Source organism: Caretta caretta, chromosome 7 (assembly GCF_965140235.1).
Source record: "Caretta caretta isolate rCarCar2 chromosome 7, rCarCar1.hap1, whole genome shotgun sequence".
Lineage (NCBI taxonomy): Eukaryota > Metazoa > Chordata > Testudines > Cheloniidae > Caretta > Caretta caretta.
In genome coordinates, this window is record NC_134212.1 from 10,784,404 (window position 1) to 10,806,496 (window position 22,093).

A 22,093-nucleotide genomic window follows, 5' to 3' on the forward strand; every position below is an offset into this window, starting at 1 on the left:
AACCGACACACAGGATTTGCCAAGGGTTCAAAAGCTAATCCCTCTTCAGGTAGCACAAGAATATACAGACCTAGACAAAACAATAAAATAACCCCCTCTCTGAACTCAGCTGTCAGTGCCCAGCCTCCCTTACTGCTTGCCAAAAAAAAAAAGACTGATGAGAGACCCTTTCTTTTATAACCTCCTGTCCCTTATGTCAGGTGACCCTCTCATCAGCCTTGTTATGCGATAAAGTCCCCTACTAGATGGCCCTTTGTTTCATTACTACCTCCTGGAGTTCAGACTTGAAAAAAAACTCATTTGCCCTGAGCGGTATCCACCTAAAGGCACTCCATTTGAATGGGCAATCATCAAAGTTTAGCAACCATCCATTGTTAATCTTGTGCCAGGTGCAAGAACTTCTTCTGCCACCTCCAGTGGGTTTTAGCTCTATATGGAGTTAAAAGACAGCAGAAAAGGTGAACAAGATCCACATTGAAAAGGGAATTTGCAGTCTGACACACATACGCAGAATCTCCAGTATCAACCAGAAGTCATAAGCTGTAAATAGATCCCCCAAATTGCCACCACAAAGTTTTAGCCTCATATCAGAATATCCTGGCTTTTTGTGAATTAAAGCCAGACTTTTAACATTATGTAAGAAAAACCCAACAACAGATACTTCATGCCTGCTTCAGCACTAATATGGACCCACACTCCTAATAAGGTTATTTCCATTCAGAATACAGAGTGCAAGTGTTACCCACTGACTTTTTGCAGATACAAAGTTATATATATGACAGGTAAAAGGGAAAACACGGAATGAAATTATGCAGAATCTCTCATCTGTTGCAAGCATTCTGGAAAAAAGACAAAGCCTTAACATAACAAATCAGTTCACAAGAAAAAAAGTCACAAACCGGGTACTCAAAGAGAAGACTTCAGTGTACTATATCTTCCATTGCTCATATAATAATTTATTACACTGGAGAATAGCTGGAGAAAAGGCAGACAAAAGGCGGAGATTTAAAGTAAATCAAGTTTCATGATCCAATTTAGAGGCACAGCCTGAGGCTCTGAAATCTTCTAGAAAGACAGAGTATCTGGCAAAAACAAGTGTATTACCCTGCAACTCACCCCTGTATGAGCCTTAGAAACCACCCAGGAATCAAACACGCCACCAGTGAAATTCTAGGGAAGCCTAAGGAACAGCATATACTATCAACTGATACTTACATTTTGTACCTCAGAGAAGTGAAAGCATGAGAATTACTCATCTGGCACATGGTTGCCAATATAACCTCATAACTTGAGTGTTATTTCTCGTGTGTAGCAATTTCTGTAGTTCTAATTTTAATCTTACCTGTACTGTCTGTACTGTATAGATCTTCTTGAGATTCGATGCACATTCAGCTGCTGTGGTACCTGGAAGTGACCTAAAAAAAAGTTTATGTTAATAAAATACTTTATCCAAAAAATGATTACTTGATTGTCTTAGCAAATGACTGACACATTTACAAACATATCAAAGTTATACAATCAACTCCAATCACTATAAAAATTACTATAAAAAGTTTTAAAAGTAAAGGCTGAGCGTTCTTATGTTTAGTTTAATTTGAGAGTTGTCAGGATATTTTAAAAATATTTATGTTCTAATTAAACTGTACATTAAATATTTAAAACAAAGATACAGCTGCTTGTTCTAAAAAGGGACCCACCCACTTTAATTATGCAAGAACACTTGTCTGTAATTATAGGATTGTTCACATTTGCTAGATTACTGGTGTGGATTTTGAGAAAGGGAAAGAGTAGCTAAGTGGGTTTTCTATTTGTTTATAATCAAAAGGAGTCCTCGGAAATAAGAAAAAATCCAGATCAAATTTTGAACCATGGGTACTGAGAGTGTTCCTTTAAATGAAATTTCAGGGTTAATGTTTTTAAATTTCAACTAGATTTACATCTGATTTATCTTTGAATACTTATTAAAATATTTAAATGTCATACTTTAATGTTCTCTTATTAAGGAGTTTTAGCTGTATTAACAATGCAGTTCAAAGCAATAATTATGATTTTTTTTAAAGAAATCACCTTTAATTTACATACACACCCCACTAGATGGCAACATATTACAAACTCTCACAAATAATATAGTACCTGAAATTTAAAAAAAAAAACAACAAAAAAACGACACCACACTTTAAAAAATAAAAAAAAAAGGCAGCTAATTTTACCAACTGTTAGCTGTAATTTCTCTTAGGGAAAACAGAAGCACTTTTAGTCAGATGTCATATTTTAAAAATGGCATTGATTACACAGAGATCAAACAGGTAGATCCAGCACATCGGGCTACCTCTTTGGCTGCAATGCCAGCAGTTAAAGTTGCAGAAAATTTACACAGGGTCTTGCTAGCGTTATGCTTAATTATTTTGAAAATACGCTGACATTCCACCAAAACCTTGATACTTAAATTCTCCCTCAATTGTGCACAACCAAATGATGAAAGATAAAACAGACATACATGGAGAAAAGTGGAAAAGAAACAAATGATACAGGAAGTCTCCCTGCAAAAACCAGGCAGAGTTCACATTAACAAGAAACATACAGTACATATGCACCGATGCAAGTATAAACCCTAAATGGTCAGCTCTCTAGTTTTTCCTTCTTGTGATCCATGCAATGCATTCAGTCTGTGTCTACACAGAGAATTTCAGATAATTCTCCAACCATTGGCCTAATGCTGATACAGCTCCAGCATCAACACCACCAACTAGCCCACTAGCATTTCTCACACCCCCCCCCCCCCCCCCGAGTTGTCTAGCCCTTTATGACATGAAGGTGAAACACCTTAGCCCTGCATATGTTGGTGTTTACACCACTGCTATCACAGATACAGTTGCATTGTTGATAGCAGTTGCAGTTGTAAAGGCACTATCTTCATCTAGTGAAGCCACAGGGCAAGGTCCTCAGCTGATAAGAGTCGGTGTAACCTCACTGTAGTAATGGAACTATGTTGATTTACACCAGGTGAGGAGCTGAACTAATCCCTCTCAGCTTCTCCAAACAACTTCCATACTATTTTCATTCCCTTAAAATAGCCTTAAGGTTTTATAAGGTGAAATGCATGCAAACTCAGATGCAAAAGACTGCAGAAGCTTGAAACAAAACAAGTAATCAGGAAAACAGGAGACAGTGAACAGAGTAGTCAATTCGCATGGCATAGGAGACTGTGGGCCTGTACTGAGAGGATCAGTTACAACGGTGCAAATTCAGCACTAATGGTTTTTGTGTACATTAGCACCACAACAATGCCCAGTGACCTAATGCAGGATACGAGAGTGGTGTATCTTGCAGGCTGAGCCTGAACAAGTGAATAGTGTAGCTATTATTTCTTTAAAAAGAAAAGGAGTACTTGTGGCACCTTAGAGATTAACCAATTTATGCTCAAATAAATTGGTTAGTCTCTAAGGTGCCACAAGTACTCCTTTTCTTTTTGCGAATACAGACTAACACGGCTGCTACTCTGAAACCTGTTATTATTTCTTTGCGGCTCCACAGCGTAAAACACTCAAACAAATATCACTGAATGGCAGGTGTGTGTTTTCTGATATTGCTACTGCCGGTGGAGCTGCACAAGTGCTGTGCAAAACTGCAAACAACTGTGTGTGCGGATGATACACGTTACAAGCATGACAGGTGTGTTCAATGGACAGAAGGCAGAGAGAAGACAGCACATTGCTCTGTCTGTGCTTTTGTCTATCTTGCCTCCCAAATCCTGAAATGCTTTGTCTTCTTCTTTGATCTGGACAACTCAAATTGGTCTCTGTCTTCAAACCAATGAGTGCTGGCAAAATTCTTTTTTCTCTCTTCTTACTGGCAGTAATACATTTTACATTATTTGTGTCTTTAATCACCACTGGGTTAAAATGGTAACTTCACAAAAGTCATACTGAGAAAGCAATAAGGAGAAAAGAAAGATTGTACTTTGTCTCTGTTTCAGGAATACATGCTGAAGATACAGCTACAAAGCTGAATGTTTTTTTAAGAACACACAAAAGATAGCTTAGAACAATTATTTATTTCTTCAATGCAGAGCAGACAGCAACGTATGTTTGACTCTTTTATCTGTTGATGACAATGGCATAGACATTGCATTGTGCTGATGGACCCAATGAGAAAACTGTGTTTAAATAAATGAGTTAGAACAGTTACACTGGTGTCTCCTTGTTTCTAAAGTAGTCATGGATTCAGTACAATGTAGATTATTTCTAATGGCAGTGTGTTTTATACACTATGAAAAATTTACTGGAAGTGACATTCTGTCAGCAGATCTGCTAAATTAAAAAGAAATATTTGCCCCATGTCCCCTGAATGAATTATTACAGTGACAAATGAAGATTTGCTTCACATACACACACCACAACTTACTTCTCAAGTATTTTAAGTCCAGTGAACCTGGTCTTAATTGAGCAACAAAAATCATTTTCATGACAGAAAGATTTTTCTAACAAATGGAGAGTAGGCTGACAGCAATATATTTGGCAATACACAGAAGTAGTCTCTGAGGCCAGAAGATTGCTTAATAAGGGTAGTATTCCTTTCACAACTTTTACTGCATTCACACAGCTCTTTAATAATCAGTGTAAAATACTGTGGCTATACATTTGAAACAATGCTATTTTGCCTCTTCTCACATCTTAAGAGTCTCTAACATTTTGTGTTTCTTACATTGTAATTCTGTGGTCAAAAGACATGGGTGGATTTTTTGTTTTTAAATGTATCAGATAGATAATAGTCTGAAAAATTAGTTTTGACATGCTTTCCTTTTGCCTGTTTCCTAACTTCACAGTCATACATGGACATAATTTTGCCTTACTATACATTACATCATCATCCCCACATACGTTCACTGATATTGCTGTTGGAGCGTTGTGATAAGATGAAAACCTATTCCCATGAATGGTAAATAAGCATTATGAAATAGTAAACTTCAAAAGCCAGCAGGGTGACAGCAGTGGATATTTATCACATTTTTATGCCACTTCAGGAATCTCTTGGGGAATAAAGAACGGAGTACTCCACTTTGGGGCCATAAAATCATTCATTTTGATAGCTACAAATCACATTTTCCAGAGAAACAACATTCACAACATTACAAGCTGGCAGAGAACAACCACCAGCCACCACATTAGTCATTTTAAGGTTTAGGTGGAAGACTATTCACTGCTTATTTTTAGCAACTTGACTGACAAATACTACAGGTGCTGTGTGGACAAGCTTGCATAGCATATTTCAGCATTACACCCAAGTCTAGCAAATGACATCAATCTTCTGTCATGAGCACGAACACAAACTAAAGAACAGAAAAATATCTGAGCTGCAAAGAAAAAATTAACACTTAAAGAAAAGCGATCACCATAACTATATTAAAATGACCCAGTAATCTTGGTTGAGTTGCTATCTAACTCACTTTAAAATAATTTTATAAGTCCTTAAGAATACGCCTCTGTACTTCTAGATTGTTTACTTGTGAAAATTTTGTTTTTCTACAAAAAATCATTATTGGATTACTGAGAAAAAAAACTGCTGAAAGTCCTAAAATGCAAGCAAGGTCAATCTGGAAGTTTTAGCTTTGCACTAGTTGCCACACAAAATGGAATTACACATTTGTTTATGGGACAGAAAAGAGTAGCCCAAGCCACAACTTGGAGAAAAAGAAAAAGTATCCAAAATACAGACAACAGCTAGAAGAATGGAGAAATGTCTAATTTGCTGCAAAATGTACAGAAAACACTGACAGAATTTGGGGTGCCTTTTATAGTGTTTCAATACCTGGAAGTGCAAGAGCTCAGTCTAGATTATCAGAATGGTTCCTCCTGGGCCTTAAATCTATTAAACAATTAACTTTTGTTATAGAATGCACAGGAAGAAAGTTTAGATCATTTATAAATTGGCACAAACAATTATGAAAAAACAAACAAAAAACTTAGAAAACTCCTTTTTCTGAGTTCTTCCAACAAATGATGCAACATACAATTATACTGATTCACAAATTCACAGATTATAAAGCCAGAAGAGACCAGTGGGATCTAGTCTGACTTTATGCATATGAACGAATGGAGTCTACATACAGAAATAGGAGCCCTAAGGAGATCTAATTGCCCCTTTCATATAAAGAGTTTAATTCTGGAGCCTAATGTTGATAAATTAATAGCTATTAGTTACCTTTCTACAACTTGAATAAAGTCCCACCAATTTCTCCTCCCTAGTTCTTATTAACCTTGAAGCACTGCTCCAATCACAATCTTTCTCTATACAATTTTAAAATTTCCCTCATGGAATTCTTCAGTTTTGCTTCATGTTTGTTCTCACACAAGTTAATATAAAATTATCTAGCCCTTTAGTTACCTTTCTTGCACCTTCTCTTGATAAATAAGGCCCTTATGCCAGAGAAGTTTAAATAGCTTACATAGGAAATTACTTTTCCTTTCTGTGAAAACACAGAAAAACAGCTGGTCTAACCATAAAATTATCAAGATTATTCCTATAACACTGAGGTCTTTTGATTTATTTAAGGCTATCATCAAGTATTGAAAAAGAGGAGGTCATTTCCCTGAATTCATATGATAAATGTGTGACCCTTAGTATAGTTTTCCACAGCACATCAGAGACAGAAAAGTTTTGTATCAGCTGACAAATTCTAATTTTAAAATGTACCCTTGACTTTCTTTGAGGTTGCTATAGTAGGCTCAAACCAGGGCTCTCAATCATCTCCAGACTCCCTCAGGGTGTGTAATGGATGGTCAGAGCCACGGTAGTCAGGTCAGTCAACAATGTAACAGATTTATGATGAGTACCTCTAATGTATCTATGTTATAAACTGGACAAATTGCAAAAATATTCCTATGCTGGATAGGGAAGATGTGAGGTTCTAGTCAGAGGCAATGAGAGCCTCTATTGGTGTTCCAACAGTAGGGCAACTGTCATATGCCAAGACTCAACATATAAGCCTCCTCAATATCCATTCAGGTAGACTCAGCATATCGTATTCTGACCAAAATGTTCTTAGACACCACAGAGATGATTACAAGATAGATTAAGTTATGTTAGTTATATGTGTTATAGGCTTTCTTTAGAATCGTAGAATTGTAGGATAGGAAGGGACATTGATAGTCACCTCCTCCCCTGTCCTGCACTGACGCAGGATTAAGTATTATCCAGACCAGTGATACTCAGACTGAGGCTTGGGAACTGTAAGTGACTCTTTAATGTGTCTCCTGCAGTTCTTTGCAACACATGATATTAACCAGTCAGGAGGCTTTTACTCTGTTATTAACCAATTGTAGTTGATAAAATAATAATACAGGGTCAGTCATGTTGCTATGAGATATATATAAACTAAATATTTCCCAGCCATACTATAGTAAATGAAACAACGAATTCTCACTATTGTGGCTCTTTTGGGTAAGGCTGATCACTAACTTGGTTCCTGAACCACTGAGGTCTGAGTCTCACTGATCTAGACCAGTGATTCTCAAATGTCTTTTTTACTGGTGACCCCTTTCACATAGCAAGCCTCTGAGTGAGACCTCCCTATAAATTAAAAACACTTTTAAATATATTTAACACCATTATAAATGCTGGCGGCAATGCGAGGTTGGGGTGGAGGTTGACAGCTCACAACTCCCCATGTAATAACCTCGCAACCCCTGAGGGGTCCTGACCCACCATTTGAGAACCCCTGATCTAGACCATTCCTGACAGGTGTTTGTCTAACCTGTTCTTAAAAATCTCCAAGAAGGGAGATTGCACAACCTCCCTAGGTAATTTGTTCCAATCCTTACAGTTAGGAAGTTTTTCCCGATGTCTAACCTAAATCTTCCTTACTGCAATTTAAGCCCATTACTTTTTGTCCTGTCCTCAGTAGCTAAGGATTTATCACCCTCCTCCTTGTAACAACCTTTTATGTACTTGAAGACTGAAAAAATTGGGGAGGGGGGAATATGATAATCTTTCCTCACAGGTCATGATTTCTAGACCTTTAATAGTTTTTGTTGCTCTCCTCTGGGCACCAACTTGTTCACATCTTTCCTGAAGTAGGGTGCCCAGAACTAGACACAATACTCCATTTGAGCCCTGGTCTACACTAGGACTTTAGGTCGAATTTAGCAGCGTTAAATCGATGTAAACCTGCACCCGTCCACATGATGAAGCCCTTTATTTCGACTTAAAGGGCTCTTAAAATCGATTTCCTTACTCCACCCCTGACAAGTGGATTAGCGCTTAAATCGGCCTTGCCGGCTCGAATTTGGGGTACTGTGGACACAATTCGACGGTATTGGCCTCCGGGAGCTATCCCAGAGTGCTCCATTGTGACCGCTCTGGACAGCACTCTCAACTCAGATGCACTGGCCAGGTAGACAGGAAAAGAACCGCGAACTTTTGAATCTCATTTCCTGTTTGGCCAGCGTGGCAAGCTGCAGGTGACCATGCAGAGCTCATTAGCAGAGGTGACCATGATGGAGTCCCAGAATTGCAAAAGAGCTCCAGCATGGACCGAACGGGAGGTACAGGATCTGATCGCTGTATGGGGAGAGGAATCCATGCTATCAGAACTCCGTTCCAGTTTTCGAAATGCCAAAACCTTTGTCAAAATCTCCCAGGGCATGAAGGACAGAGGCCATAACAGGGACCCGAAGCAGTGCCGCGTGAAACTTAAGGAGCTGAGGCAAGCCTCCCAGAAAACCAGAGAGGCGAACGGCTGCTCCGGGTCAGAGCCCCAAACATGCCGCTTCTATGATGAGCTACATGCCATTTTAGGGGGTTCAGCCACCACTACCCCAGTTGTGTTGTTTGACTCCTTCAATGGAGATGGAGGCAACACAGAAGCAGGTTTTGGGGACGAAGAAGAAGATGATGATGATGAGGTTGTAGATAGCTCACAGCAAGCAAGCGGAGAAACCGGTTTTCCCGACAGCCAGGAACTGTTTCTCACCCTGGACCTGGAGCCAGTACCCCCCGAACCCACCCAAGGCTGCTTCCTGGACCCGGCAGATGGACAAGGGACCTCCGGTGAGTGTACCTTTTAAAATACTATACATGGTATAAAAGCAAGCATGTGAAAGGATTACTTTGCCCTGGCATTCGCGGCTCTCCTGGATGTACTCCCAAAGCCTTTGCAAAAGGTTTCTGGGGAGGGCAGCCTAATTGCGTCCTTCATGGTAGGACACTTTACCACTCCAGGCCAGTAACACGTACTCGGGAATCACTGTACAACAAAGCATTGCAGCATATGTTTGCTGGCGTTCAAACAACATCCGTTCTTTATCTCTGTGTTATCCTCAGGAGAGTGAGATATAATTCATGGTCACCTGGTTGCAATAGAGTGCTTTTCTTCAGGGGTCACTCAGAGGAGTCCGTTCCTGCTGGGCTGTTTGCCTGTGGCTAAACAGAAATGTCCCCCGCTGTTAGCCACAGGGGAGGGGGGAGGGTTGAGGGGGTAGCCACGCAGTGGGGGGAGGCAAAATGCGACCTTGTAATGAAAGCACGTGCTATATATGTAATGTTAACAGCAAGGTTTACCCTGAAAGAGTGTAGCCACTGTTTTATAAAATGTGTCTTTTTAAATACCGCTGTCCCTTTTTTTTTCTCCACCAGCTGCATGTGTTTCAATGATCACAGGATCTTCTCCTTCCCAGAGGCTAGTGAAGATTAGAAAGAAAAAAAAAACGCACTCGAGATGAAATGTTCTCCGAGCTCATGCTGTCCGCCCACACTGACAGAGCACAGACGAATGCGTGGAGGCAAATAATGTCAGAGTGCCGGAAAGCACAAAATGACCGGGAGGAGAGGTGGTGGGCTGAAGAGAGTAAGTGGCGGGCTGAAGAGAGTAAGTGGCGAGCTGAAGAGAGGGCTGAAGCTCAAATGTGGCGGCAGCGTGATGAGAGGAGGCAGGATTCAATGCTGAGGCTGCTGGAGGACCAAACCAGTATGCTCCAGTGTATGGTTGAGCTGCCGCAAAGGCAGCTGGAGCACAGACTGCCACTACAGCCCCTGTGTAACCAACCGCCCTCCTCCCCAAGTTCCATAGCCTCCACACCCAGACACCCAAGAACGCGGTGGGGGGGCCACCGGCCAGCCAGCCACTCCGCCACAGAGGACTGCCCCCCAAAAAAGAAGGCTGGCATTCAATAAATTTTAAAGTTGTAAACTTTTAAAGTGCTGTGTGGCATTTTCCTTCCCTCCTCCACCACCCCTCCTGGGCTACCTTGGTAGACATCCCCTTATTTGTGTGATGAATGAATAAAGAATGCATGAATGTGAAGCAACAATGACTCTATTGCCTCTGCAAGCGGTGATCGAAGGGAGGAGGGGAGGGTGGTTAGCTTACAGGGAAGTAGAGTGAACCAAGGGGCAGGGGGTTTCATCAAGGAGAAACAAACAGAACTTTCACACCGTAGCCTGGCCAGTCATGAAACTGGTTTTCAAAGCTTCTCTGATGCGTACCGCGCCCTCCTGTGCTCTTCTAACCGCCCTGGTGTCTGGCTGCGCGTAACCAGCAGCTAGGTGATTTGCCTCAACCTCCCACCCTGCCATAAACGTCTCCCCCTTACTCTCACAGATATTGTGGAGCACACAGCAAGCAGTAATAACAGTGGGAATATTGGTTTCGCTGAGGTCTAAGCGAGTCAGTAAACTGCGCCAGCGCGCCTTTAAACGTCCAAATGCACATTCGACCACCATTCTGCACTTGCTCAGCCTGTAGTTGAACAGCTCCTGACTATTGTCCAGGCTGCCTGTGTACGGCTTCATGAGCCATGGCATTAAGGGGTAGGCTGGGTCCCCAAGGATACATATAGGCATTTCAACATCCCCAACTGTTATTTTCTGGTCTGGGAATAAAGTCCCTTCCTGCAGCTTTTGAAACAGACCAGAGTTCCTGAAGATGCAAGCGTCATGTACCTTTCCCGGCCATCCCATGTTGATGTTGGAGAAACGTCCCTTGTGATCCACCAGAGCTTGCAGCACTATTGAAAAGTACCCCTTGCGGTTTATGTACTCGGCGGCTTGGTGCTCCGGTGCCAAGATAGGGATATGGGTTCCGTCTATGACCCCACCACAGTTAGGGAATCCCATTGCAGCAAAGCCATCCACTATGACCTGCACATTTCCCAGGGTCACTACCCTTGATATCAGCAGATCTTTGATTGCGTGGGCTACTTTGCATCACAGCAGCCCCAACAGTAGATTTGCCCACTCCAAATTGATTCCCAACTGACCGGTAGCTGTCTGGCGTTGCAAACTTCCACAGGGCTATTGCCACTCGCTTCTCAACTGTGAGGGCTGCTCTCATCTTGGTATTCATGCGCTTCAGGGCAGGGGAAAGCAAGTCACAAAGTTCCATGAAAGTGCCCTTACGCATGCGAAAGTTTCGCAGCCACTGGGAATCGTCCCAGACCTGCAACACTATGCAATCCCCCCAGTCTGTGCTTTTTTCCCGAGCCCAGAATCGGCGTTCCACATTATGAACCTGCCCCATTAGCACCATGATGCATGCATTGGCAGGGCCCATGCTTTCAGAGAAATCTGTGTCCATGTCCTGATCACTCACGTGACCGCGCTGACGTCGCCTCCTCGCCCGGGATCGCTTTGCCAGGTGCTGCTGCTGCATATACTGCTGGATAATGCGTGTGGTGTTTAATGTGCTCCTAATTGCCAAAGTGAGCTGAGCGGCCTCCATGCTTGCCTTGGTATGGCGTCCGCACAGAAAAAAGGCACGGAACGATTGTCTGCCGTTGCTCTGATGGAGGGAGGGGCGACTGACGACATGGCTTACAGGGTTGGCTTACGGGAAGCTAAAATCAACAAAGGGGGTGGCTTTACATCAAGGAGTATTTCAGGCAGGACTTCACGGAGGGTTCCAATAAGCAATGGTGCACCTAATTTATTGTTCTTATTGGAACAAGGAGGTTAGTCTGGCCTCTGATTGATACATGGCTAGATTTACCTCGCTGCACCTTCTCTGTGAGTGACTGTAGTGTGACCTAGAGGAATGAGTCCCCTAGATGGGGGAGGAGGCAAACGAGTACAAAACAAATCTGGTCTATTTCTTGTTTTGATCCACTCCATCTATCTTTTACATCTTTGGCTGGCAGCAGACGGTGCAGAAGGACTGCATGCCATCCTCATCTCTTGCCTGCCCGGCAGAAGATGATGCAATAGGACTGCTAGCAATCCATGTCGCCTGCCTGCTCACCATAAGACGGTTCAATAGGACTGACTGCAGGACTAAAGAGAATGACCTGGTCAAGTCACTCCAAATTTAGTCCCTGCGCCCATGTCTGCCCAGGCGCTCGTGGCCGACGTGGCCAGGAGCACCTCGGACATGACGATGACGACTACCAGTCATACTGTACTGTCTGCTGCCCCAAGGCAATGGGTTGCTGCTACTGTCTAGCAATGCAGTACCGCGTCTGCCAGCACCCAGGAGACATACGGTGACGGTTACCTGAGCAGGCTCCATGCTTGCCGTGGTATGGCGTCTGCACAGGTAACTCAGGAAAAAAGGCGCGAAATGATTGTCTGCCCTTGCTTTCACGGAGCGAGAGAGGGAAGGGGGGGCTGACGATATGTACCCAGAACCACCTGCGACAATGTTTTAGCCCCATCAGGCATTGGGATCTCAACCCAGAATTCCAATGGGCAGCGGAGACTGCGGGAACTGTGGGATAGCTACCCACAGTGCAATGCTCCGGAAGTCGACTCTAGCCTCGGTACTGTGGAAGCACTCCCCCGACTTAATGCACTTAGAGCATTTTCTGTGGGGACACATACACTCGAATATATAAAACCGATTTCTAAAAAACCGACTTCTATAAATTCGACCTTATTCCGTAGTGTAGACATACCCTGAGACCTTATCAGTGCTGAGTAGAAGAATTAATTCCTGTGTCTTGCATACAACTCTGCTGCTAATACATCCCTAAATGATGTTTGCTCTTTTTTGCAACAGTACTACATTGCTGACCCATATTTAGTTTGTGATCCCCTACAACCCCCAGTGCATCAACAGCCACTTTCTGAAGCATACGGCAAGAGGGCTTATCAGGCTTATTTACCACCAAAAAGCTGGTGGTTTTTGTGCATGTGGTTCTAAGAATCAGTGTATTTTATATAAGACATTGATGCACTGAGATATATCCTTGTGCTCTCTATTGTCCAGTTTATGCACCAACTTATTATAATATATGTGCATCAGTATTTATTTTGTTTTAGGTTAGTACCACAGCAAATATCAATTCTAAAAAATGTTTGTGGGGGTGATTTTGCTAGTTATCACAACTATTATTGCTGTTCAATATGGGGGTGGCGACCGATTGCCCACTGTTAATCTCCCCTAAATCTTTGATGCAAGACTAAAATACAGGACAGCTTTCCAGCTCTTAATGTCTAATCACCTTAACATTTTCAAAATAGGTAAAGCAAAAGTGCCATTCACTTTTCTGTGAAGGCCAGAAATTAATCTTTGTAGCTCTTCATTGCTAAATTCTATGTATTAAGAAACAACATAATTTTTAAGCACCGAATTACAGAAGTTGAAGGATAAGACTAATATTAGGCCATTCAGATCATCTATCTGGCAATGAAGGATTTATCCTAATTTTAATAATACATGCAGACAAGAGCAGAGATTGACAACAAATGCCTTGAAAATTGTTTGCGATGGCAAAACAGTGCCTTTCATTTGCACCTCTTACGGAAGTAGTTACAACATCCCTTGCCCCACTCCTATCGGTTAGGATACTGTTTTATTCCCTTATAAGGTGGCATAGACAAAAAGTCTCTCTCATACTTATGTGAAAAAAAAAATCTACTATCAACAATGTTATCATTAATAAAAAGTCAGTAACTAAAATATTTACTTGGCCAATAAGACATCAACTGTTTAAACACAGGATGTTTCATGATTTTTGTTTTTGGGTCTGGTTACTATCTTATTTCACTTCTTTATATATGCCATATAAGTGTTAAATCTACAATTGTATAATTTCAAAATGGTCACTAAAATACACAGATTTAATTGATTGGTGGAAATATTTAAAACTATATTTTAAACTCCTTTATTTGTAATTACAAAGCTCATAATAACGTTTAAGGGAAAAGGGAAATCTAAATTTTTGACAGGATAAGTGCTGGAAATAAAAGTTTTCACTTCCCTGGAGTGGACTAACAACACTGCACTAAATTTGTCTATGTTTAGTCACAAGAAACTACAGCCACTGATATTTTTTCTTTTTTTAAAACAAAAAAGGTTTGTGGTTTTTTGGTTACAGTAGTATTAATCTATGCTTCTAACGTAAGTAATTTAGCTCAAAAGCACTGCTTTTGCAGTCATGCAGGAACAGAATTAAGTTATGATCCTACCATCTAACCTACATAGCAGATCCTTGTACCCATGTGGAGTTCCACTGAAGTAACTGGGGCTCTGGAGATGTTACCCACAGATCAGATTGCTGGATCCAGCTGCAGTCTTTTCCTAGCACAGCTTGAAAACTAGCAGCTAGTGCTACTAGCATATTATTTTAGCTATTCATTAGAAAGGTTTTTACTCGGGGTATGTTTACACTACCCACTGGATCAGAGGGCAGTGACTGATCCAGCGGGGATCAATTTACTGCGTCTAGTCTAGATGCAATAAATCAACCCCCGAGCGCTCTCCCATCGACTCCTGTACTCCAGCTCCGTGAGAGGCGCAGGCGGAGTCGACGGGAGAGCGGCAGCAGTCGACTCATCATGGTGAAGACACCATGGTAAGTCGATTTAAGTACGTCAACTTCAACTACGTCATTCATGTAGCTGAAGTTGCGTAACTTAGATCGATCCCCACCCCCCAGTGTAGACCAGGCCTCAGTGTAGCATTAGCCATAAATTGTTGTACATTGGTCATATTATAGGCTGTGTTCAAATTTTCTGGGGCTTATTAACTGCTATAAAATTTGCTCAGTACTGACATATGAAATTGATATACATGTGTAAATGGGTATATATATTAGTTTCAGTTTTAGCTTTGTTTTTTATACAAAGATGATCTGCAGATCTAAATTCCAAGATCAAATGAAACAATTGTTCTGAATGCCTCCAGCCACCTTAGTATTGGGGGCATCCATGCTCCTTACTTACCATTTTCTTTTCTTTTTCTGCAAGACCCAAATTCTTTGGAGCTGTCGAATTCTCATTTAACACAATAACCCAGACATCACACACACCAGGAAACTGCTAACTGCCTAACGAGAGTCTTCAGTTTTTAAAGCATTGTTTTTAAAATGCTTATACCCTATGAAATATGATCATTTTTGAAAACTTGCAAGACTGCAGATTATTGTAAAAACCACAAGACTTCCTTTCACTCAAAGGCTCAAGATCCTGAAAGCTGATTCATGTGGGCAGAACCCTACACCTGTGCAGAGCCTCGGCCCCATGTGGGCGTAAGGGTGCATTGCTGAGTTGGAGTGACAGGCATCTGTAAGACCCAATGGAGGTCCGTGGGCAATACAATGTCACCAACACAGTTCATGCTGCAGCATTACAACAAACAACAAAAGCAGGTAAACTACAGCAGGTGCAGACTAGGGATCCTGCAAAAGGAGGAGGAAAACAGTTTAATTTTCATGTGCTAAATGCTCCTCTCTAGTTTCGGAACACTTAGAACATAACCTAAAAGTAGAATTTAGCATCACTTTTTAAAAAGTTATATCTTTTTTTTTTTTTTTTAAAAAAAGCTGGAAGCTACCTTGATCTTTTATGATGCAGCTGAATTATTAACATTTGAAGATCATACACATGACCTTCCTTGTCCGACTGCTGAATAGTAATGTTCTCCAAGATACTTCCATCATTCTCATTTTCCTAAAATAAATATGGGGCAGGATATCAGCACACAATATCTAATGAGGACTACTGTAGTCAAACATACTGAAAAAGGCTTACTGCCTGTGAGAATTGCAAGTGTACAACTTTACATATATGAATGAGATAATACTCAGTTTCTAGGCGGAGTAATGGCCAGGCAGCTCTGTGTGCTATCTCCATCCAGAATGCTGGCTTCGCAGCTCACAGCCCGCGCCACCCTCCTTCAGACCCCCCGTCCAAAGTTTTAGTTAGGGGTATAGTAAAAGTCATGGACAGGTCACGGGCCATGAATTTTTGTTTACTGCCCGGGACCTATCCGTGACTTTTACTAAAAATACCCGTGACTAAAACGTAGCCTTACCCATGTTTCAGCTACAGAATAAGGTAAAGCTCCTAAAAACAGTCAAGCAGGTAAAATGTTAGGTGACCATTAGATATTCACTTTGCTTAACTAATGTAAGATTTAGCTACTTCCTCAAAAAAGCTCACTTCTGCTGGACCATCTACAAGAAGTGATGCAGTTTTTAAAAGATTACAAATTTAGGCCACAGTCCTTCAAATAACTCAGTGCTGGTAGATCCCTGCACCCACATAAAATCACGCTAAAGTCGGGGGAGGAGGCATTGCCCATGTTGAGTCAGTTTTTCAGGATCAGGGCATTAAAGAAACTATAAAGGTGTGTACATGACTTAAGTGAAATAACAGCACGATCTTATAAATATAACCATTAGCCTACTATTATTTCCCTTACAACCATTATGTCTAAATTTAGGGCTTGAAACAACACGATTACCTGAATCAATGTTTATTATACTATGAACAAAAGGCATTTTTGAAATGTATTTTCTTAATGTTATGACTACAGTATTAGAAAATGTTAAAGCTACCAACTAGTGGTATATAAAAATGTTTCATTTATTTAATGTCTATACTACCTACATATAGAAAGTTTTCCCATGTGTAGTACACATGAAAGTCAGGGTGAGACAAATAACTCATCATCGTTCAACTTGTGTTACAAAAGACTCTGGTGAAGATCAGAGATGTTTTTGAAATGTTTTTATGCTTATTTTTAAAAAGAACATCATATCAAAACCCTAGAGTATTCTGTGAGTAATAGCAGTGATCAATGGATACCTATTTGCCAAAATACTCTAGGTTGTTTACCATAAAACAAATAAAACTTAAATTGCTAAAACGTTATATATAGACGGCCTGTAGCATCTGAACTGCATTGTCAGTATTCAATTTAGATCGTAAACACTACGGCACTGGGACAATTTCTTCTTCTGTACTGCACTCAGTGCACTGCAGGTGCTCAATAATTAGCAATAAGAGTATTTCAGGAAACTTGGTGAGCTCTTACTCCTTTAAAAATTCATTTATGATCTTAAGTGTCAGCATTACAAACAAGTTTTGTTTTTATTACTGTCGTCCTTCACTTCATGTTCTAATTTGTTGTGCTGAGAGCTGTTGTGCACACGTTAAACAGCTGCCATAAGCATGGCAACATTTCAGCAGCAGCTGAAATGATCCCAGCATACAGGTTGAAGATTCGTTTGTAAAGCCCTGTGGGGGGAAAGGTGCTAATGAAATCCAAGATGTTGTAAGAAATTGTATTAGTTTCAGGCCACAGCTGACTAATAGGAAGAAGTTTTTTATTTATGGCTCCTGGACTCATTCTCTGTTTACAACCCAGTTCTGTAGGATAACAAGCCAATCTCACATTATGAAGTTTGGGTACAGATGTGTGTATTAGAGGGTGGGTTTCAGGATTTCATTCTGACATGGGGTAAAAGCAATGAGGGTGAACCAGTTAGGAATGGGGTGAAGGGATCAAGCTTTGACCTTAGGGTGAGGCAGTCAAAAATGGGGGCAGGCATTAAACTTTGACTCTAAGCTGGGCAGTCAGGAATGGAGTGGTGTCAGGCGGTGAGTCTGGACTGGGGCAGTTAGGAGTGTGGGGGTAAGTGGGCTGGTACAGTTGGGAGCAGTGGGGGGCTTGTACTCTGCACTAGGAGAGGGTCGTCCCCGCCCCCCGCGGCTCAGCCCCATGTATTTGCAGTTGGCGGTTATGGAGCTGGTCTCTCCCCCCCAGCAGAGCCTGCAAGGCAGAGAAGACCAGACCCACCACCTCTCCCCGGTCTGAGAGACACAGCAGCGCTGGGCCCTGGGCCTGGGGGTCGAGCAGGGCCCTGCTCAGGACAGGGGTCTCTATGCTGGGGGGGGTCTCATGGGGCCTGGCGGAGAGTCCCTGGGCCCGGGGGGAAGCGGGGAGTCAGGCAGAGGGTTCCTAGGCCCAGGCGGACCTTGCGGGGGGCCGGAGGAGGGGGGGCGGTGGTATTGCGGAGGGTTCCTGGGCAGAGAGTCCCTGGGCCCCAGGGCTAGGGGTCAAGCAGACAGTCCCGAGGCCCAGGCAGGTCTGATGGGGGGTATCGCGCAGGGTCCCTGTGCCCTGGGGTGGGGGGGCTCATAGGGCCTGGCCCGGGGGTACCGCACAGGGTCCCCAGGCGGGGGAAAGGGAGAGGGGCTCATAGGGCCTGGTTAAGGGGTACCGCGGAGAGGCCTCGGGTCCAGAGGGGCTCATAGGGCCTGGCCAGGGGTTACCGTGGAGGGTGCCAGGGGGCTCATAGGGCCTGGTTAAGGGGTACCACGGAGGGTCCCCGGGTCCAGGGGGGCTCATAGGGCCTGGCCAGGGGGTACCACGGAGGGTCCCTGGGCGGGGGAAGAGGGGCTCATAGGGCCTGGCCAGGGGGTACCGTGGAGGGTCCCAGGGGGCTCATAGGGCCTGGCCAGGGGGTACCGCGGAGGGTCCCCGGGTCCGGGGGGCTCATAGGGCCTGGCCAGGGGGTACCGCGGAGGGACCCCGGGTCCAGAGGGGCTCATAGGGCCTGGCCAGGGGGTACCGCAGAGGATCCCCGGGTCCAGGGGGGCTCATAGGGCCTGGCCAGGGGGTACCGCGGAGGGTCCCCAGGCCCCGGCTCCGCACTCACTTGTCCAGCCAGAAGGTCCACGGCGAGTGCAGCGGGATCCCGCCCGGCTCGGGCTCCAGGCTGCGCAGCTGCTGGTGGTTGATGGGCACCGGGTCCTCGTCGCCCTCGTGCTCGGGCGGCGGGTGCGGGGGCTCCGGGCCCGGCTGGCCCTCGGGGGGGCTCAGCGCCATCGCCCTGCGCTTCCTGCCGCCGGCCGAGGCTGTCAGGGCCTCCGCTCGCCGGCGCCAGCCTGCCACCCCCGCGCCGGGCAGCAGGGGGCGCCGCGCCGCAGGGACACACGGACGGGGAGGGGAGGAGATGGGGGGCGGGGGCAGCCATCGGGACCCATAGAAGGAGGGGGACAGACACACAGACGAGGGGACAGGCAGGCAGACAAGGGCGGGCGGGGATGCCGGGAGAAGAGGCACACAGGCAAGGAGGGAGACTCAGACAAGGAGAAGGACAGACACCCAGAGCCTCGTAGCGTTGCCAGCCCTCCAGGATTTAAAAATTAAATCTTTCCTTAACGATTATGTCCTGTGATGAAACCTCCAAGGAATGCGTCCAACCTAAATTGGCAACCCTAAGCCTAATGGAAGGGGACAGACAGACAGACAGGGAAAAGGGGGGAGGACACACCGACAGAGGGACACAGACCGGTCAGTGCACCACGCCAGGACACCGACCCCTACCGAAAAGGAGAAAGACACACAGACACCCCCACAAAGGCAGGGACATCGAAGGGTGCACACGTCACGGTCCTCATAAATGAGGGCGAACCATTTTTTAAAGTACATGATCCATTTTCCATTATGGCACTTCCTGTACCTGGGAAGTTTGCCAGATGCATTACAGTTGGAGAAGACAGATTCCCTGTCCCAAAGAACTCCCAGTCTAAGGCCCTGATCCCGCAGTAGGCTCTCTGAGCAGGCCAATTCACACATGTTGACCTCATTGTCAATGGGACTTTAGCTCCTAAGACCCCTTTCAAAAATGAGACTTGGGGTATATCTAGACCCTCATAGGGCAGACAGCCTATATTAACAAAAGGATTTTTCCTGTTAGTGTAATGGCACCACCTCCCTCAACGATATTAGGTATAAGTACATTGATGGAAGAACTCTTCCATCAACATAGCTGCATCTGCAATGGAAGTTGTCAGCATAGCTACAGTCAATAAGAATGCATTTTTTCCCCACCCCTGATGGATTGTAACTATGCAGATATAACTTTCAAATGTAGACCAAACTGTAAGCTCCTAAATCACTTAGATCTTGCAAGGCTGAGCAGAGCCATGCCTAAATACCTGTAAAATCTGGACTTTAGGGCCTAATCCTGCAAACACCAGGGTAACAAATGCATGTTTCATCCCATGGAGTGAAACGGGACTGCTCATGTGTATCTTCAGGATAAAGGCATAAGTAGACCACATATAGGCAATGGGAGGGATACAGCATATGACAATTCTCTATATACCTTTTTGATCGAATGTATTTACCTTTGTCTATGGAAAGCTGTTCCTTATGTTTCAGAAAGCACACATGCTAGAACCTTACTCTAATAAAAAGTAAATACAAAATAATTTTACTCATAGTAAAGTCAAGCAGGTGCATAAGCAAGAGCACGACTGGAGACTATGAATCATATCGGATTCTTGGAAAGCATATTTAATGGGCTGAATAATTTCATATACACCTCATCCTAAAAGAACATCAATAAAATCATGTTCCTTTTAAAAAACGAATCCATCAGTAAGGTCACCCATAAAAAACAGGATGTACATTACCAGGGAAACAAAGTTAATGATTATACTGTGCAGATGGAAACTGCTAACTGCTTTGTCAAATCAAATAAGATCTGGAAAACTAGTTGCATCATCTCTTGTTATTTAATTTACTCTTCAAATAGAAGGCAGAAGATAATGACCATTTGGAATAGTTTGGATTCCTGTATCCATAGATATGCCTGCTGTGGACTCTCCTTTTATTTTGGCAGTGAACATCAAAAATTGTAATCTTGCAAAAACAACACAACATGGGGCTTTATCCAGCCAAAATAACCCATGTGGTGTTTTTCTCCTCAGAAGGAGTAGGGGATGAGGAAGGGGCCAATGTCTCTTGACCTAGAAGGACCATATCAAGGCCCTATGACTGCAGTAGTTCAGTCACCATGCCTATTAAATTATTGGTATGCCTTTCTGAGATTCCCATCAAACATGTCCATCGGTGCCAATAGATGTGGTGATTTTCTCATATGCACAGCTGTTACCCTAGAAACGAGGCTGAGACCACCAACTCATTTCACAAAATCCAGCAGATTACTAGCTGTTACTAGCCATCAACCTAGACCAGACTGGTTTCAGAGTAACAGCCGTGTTAGTCTGTATTCGCAAAAAGAAAAGGAGTACTTGTGGCACCTTAGAGACTAAGCAATTTATTTGAGCATAAGCTTTCGTGAGCTACAGCTCACTTCATCAGATGCATACTGTGGAAAGTGTAGAAGATCTTATTATATACACACAAAAAGCATGAAAAAATACCTCCTCCTGAAAAAGTACCCCACTCTCCTGCTGGTAATAGCTTATCTAAAGTGATCACTCTCCTTACAATGTGTATGATAATCAAGGTGGGCCTTTTCCAGCACAAATCCAGGGTTTAACAAAAAGAAAAGGAGTACTTGTGGCACCTTAGAGACTAACCAATTTATTTGAGCATGAGCTTTCGTGAGCTACAGCTCACTTCACCAGATGCATACCGTACGAAAGCTCATGCTCAAATAAATTGGTTAGTCTCTAAGGTGCCACAAGTACTCCTTTTCTTTTTGCGAATACAGACTAACACGGCTGTTCCTCTGAAACCAGGGTTTAACAAGAATGTCTGAGGGGCGGGGGGGTAGGAAAAAACAAGGGGAAATAGGCTACCTTGCATAATGACTAAACCACTCCCAGTCTCTATTCAAGCCTAAGTTAATTGTATCCAATTTGCAAATGAATTCCAATTCAGCAGTTTCTCGCTGGAGTCTGGATTTGAAGTTTTTTTGTTGTAAAATAGCGACTTTCATGTCTGTAATCGCGTGACCAGAGAGATTGAAGTGTTCTCCGACTGGTTTATGAATGTTATAATTCTTGACATCTGATTTGTGTCCATTTACTCTTTTATGTAGAGACTGTCCAGTTTGACCAATGTACATGGCAGAGGGGCATTCTGGACACTCCTTGATGAAACCCCCTGCCCCTT

General features: G+C 43.3%; 1 protein-coding gene across 2 annotated transcripts in view; it reads right to left on the bottom strand.

Moving 5' to 3' along the window:
* EIF4E3 (eukaryotic translation initiation factor 4E family member 3) overlaps window positions 1–19,118 on the bottom strand; it is a 30,971-nt gene extending 11,853 nt beyond the window's left edge. The window contains exons 1-3 of one of the 2 annotated variants that reach the window (XM_075130254.1): window positions 18,879–18,983; window positions 15,767–15,882; window positions 1,343–1,415 (exon numbers count right to left, since the gene is read on the bottom strand). In XM_075130254.1, coding sequence (XP_074986355.1) covers window positions 1,343–1,415; window positions 15,767–15,801 — 108 coding nt within the window. In that variant the 5' untranslated portion in view covers window positions 15,802–15,882; window positions 18,879–18,983. Of the gene's footprint in view, window positions 1–1,342; window positions 1,416–15,766; window positions 15,883–18,878 lie in introns of both variants that reach the window. The other variant, XM_048858306.2, reaches the window with a different exon arrangement.
* Between the last annotated feature and the right edge of the window lie 2,975 nt (window positions 19,119–22,093).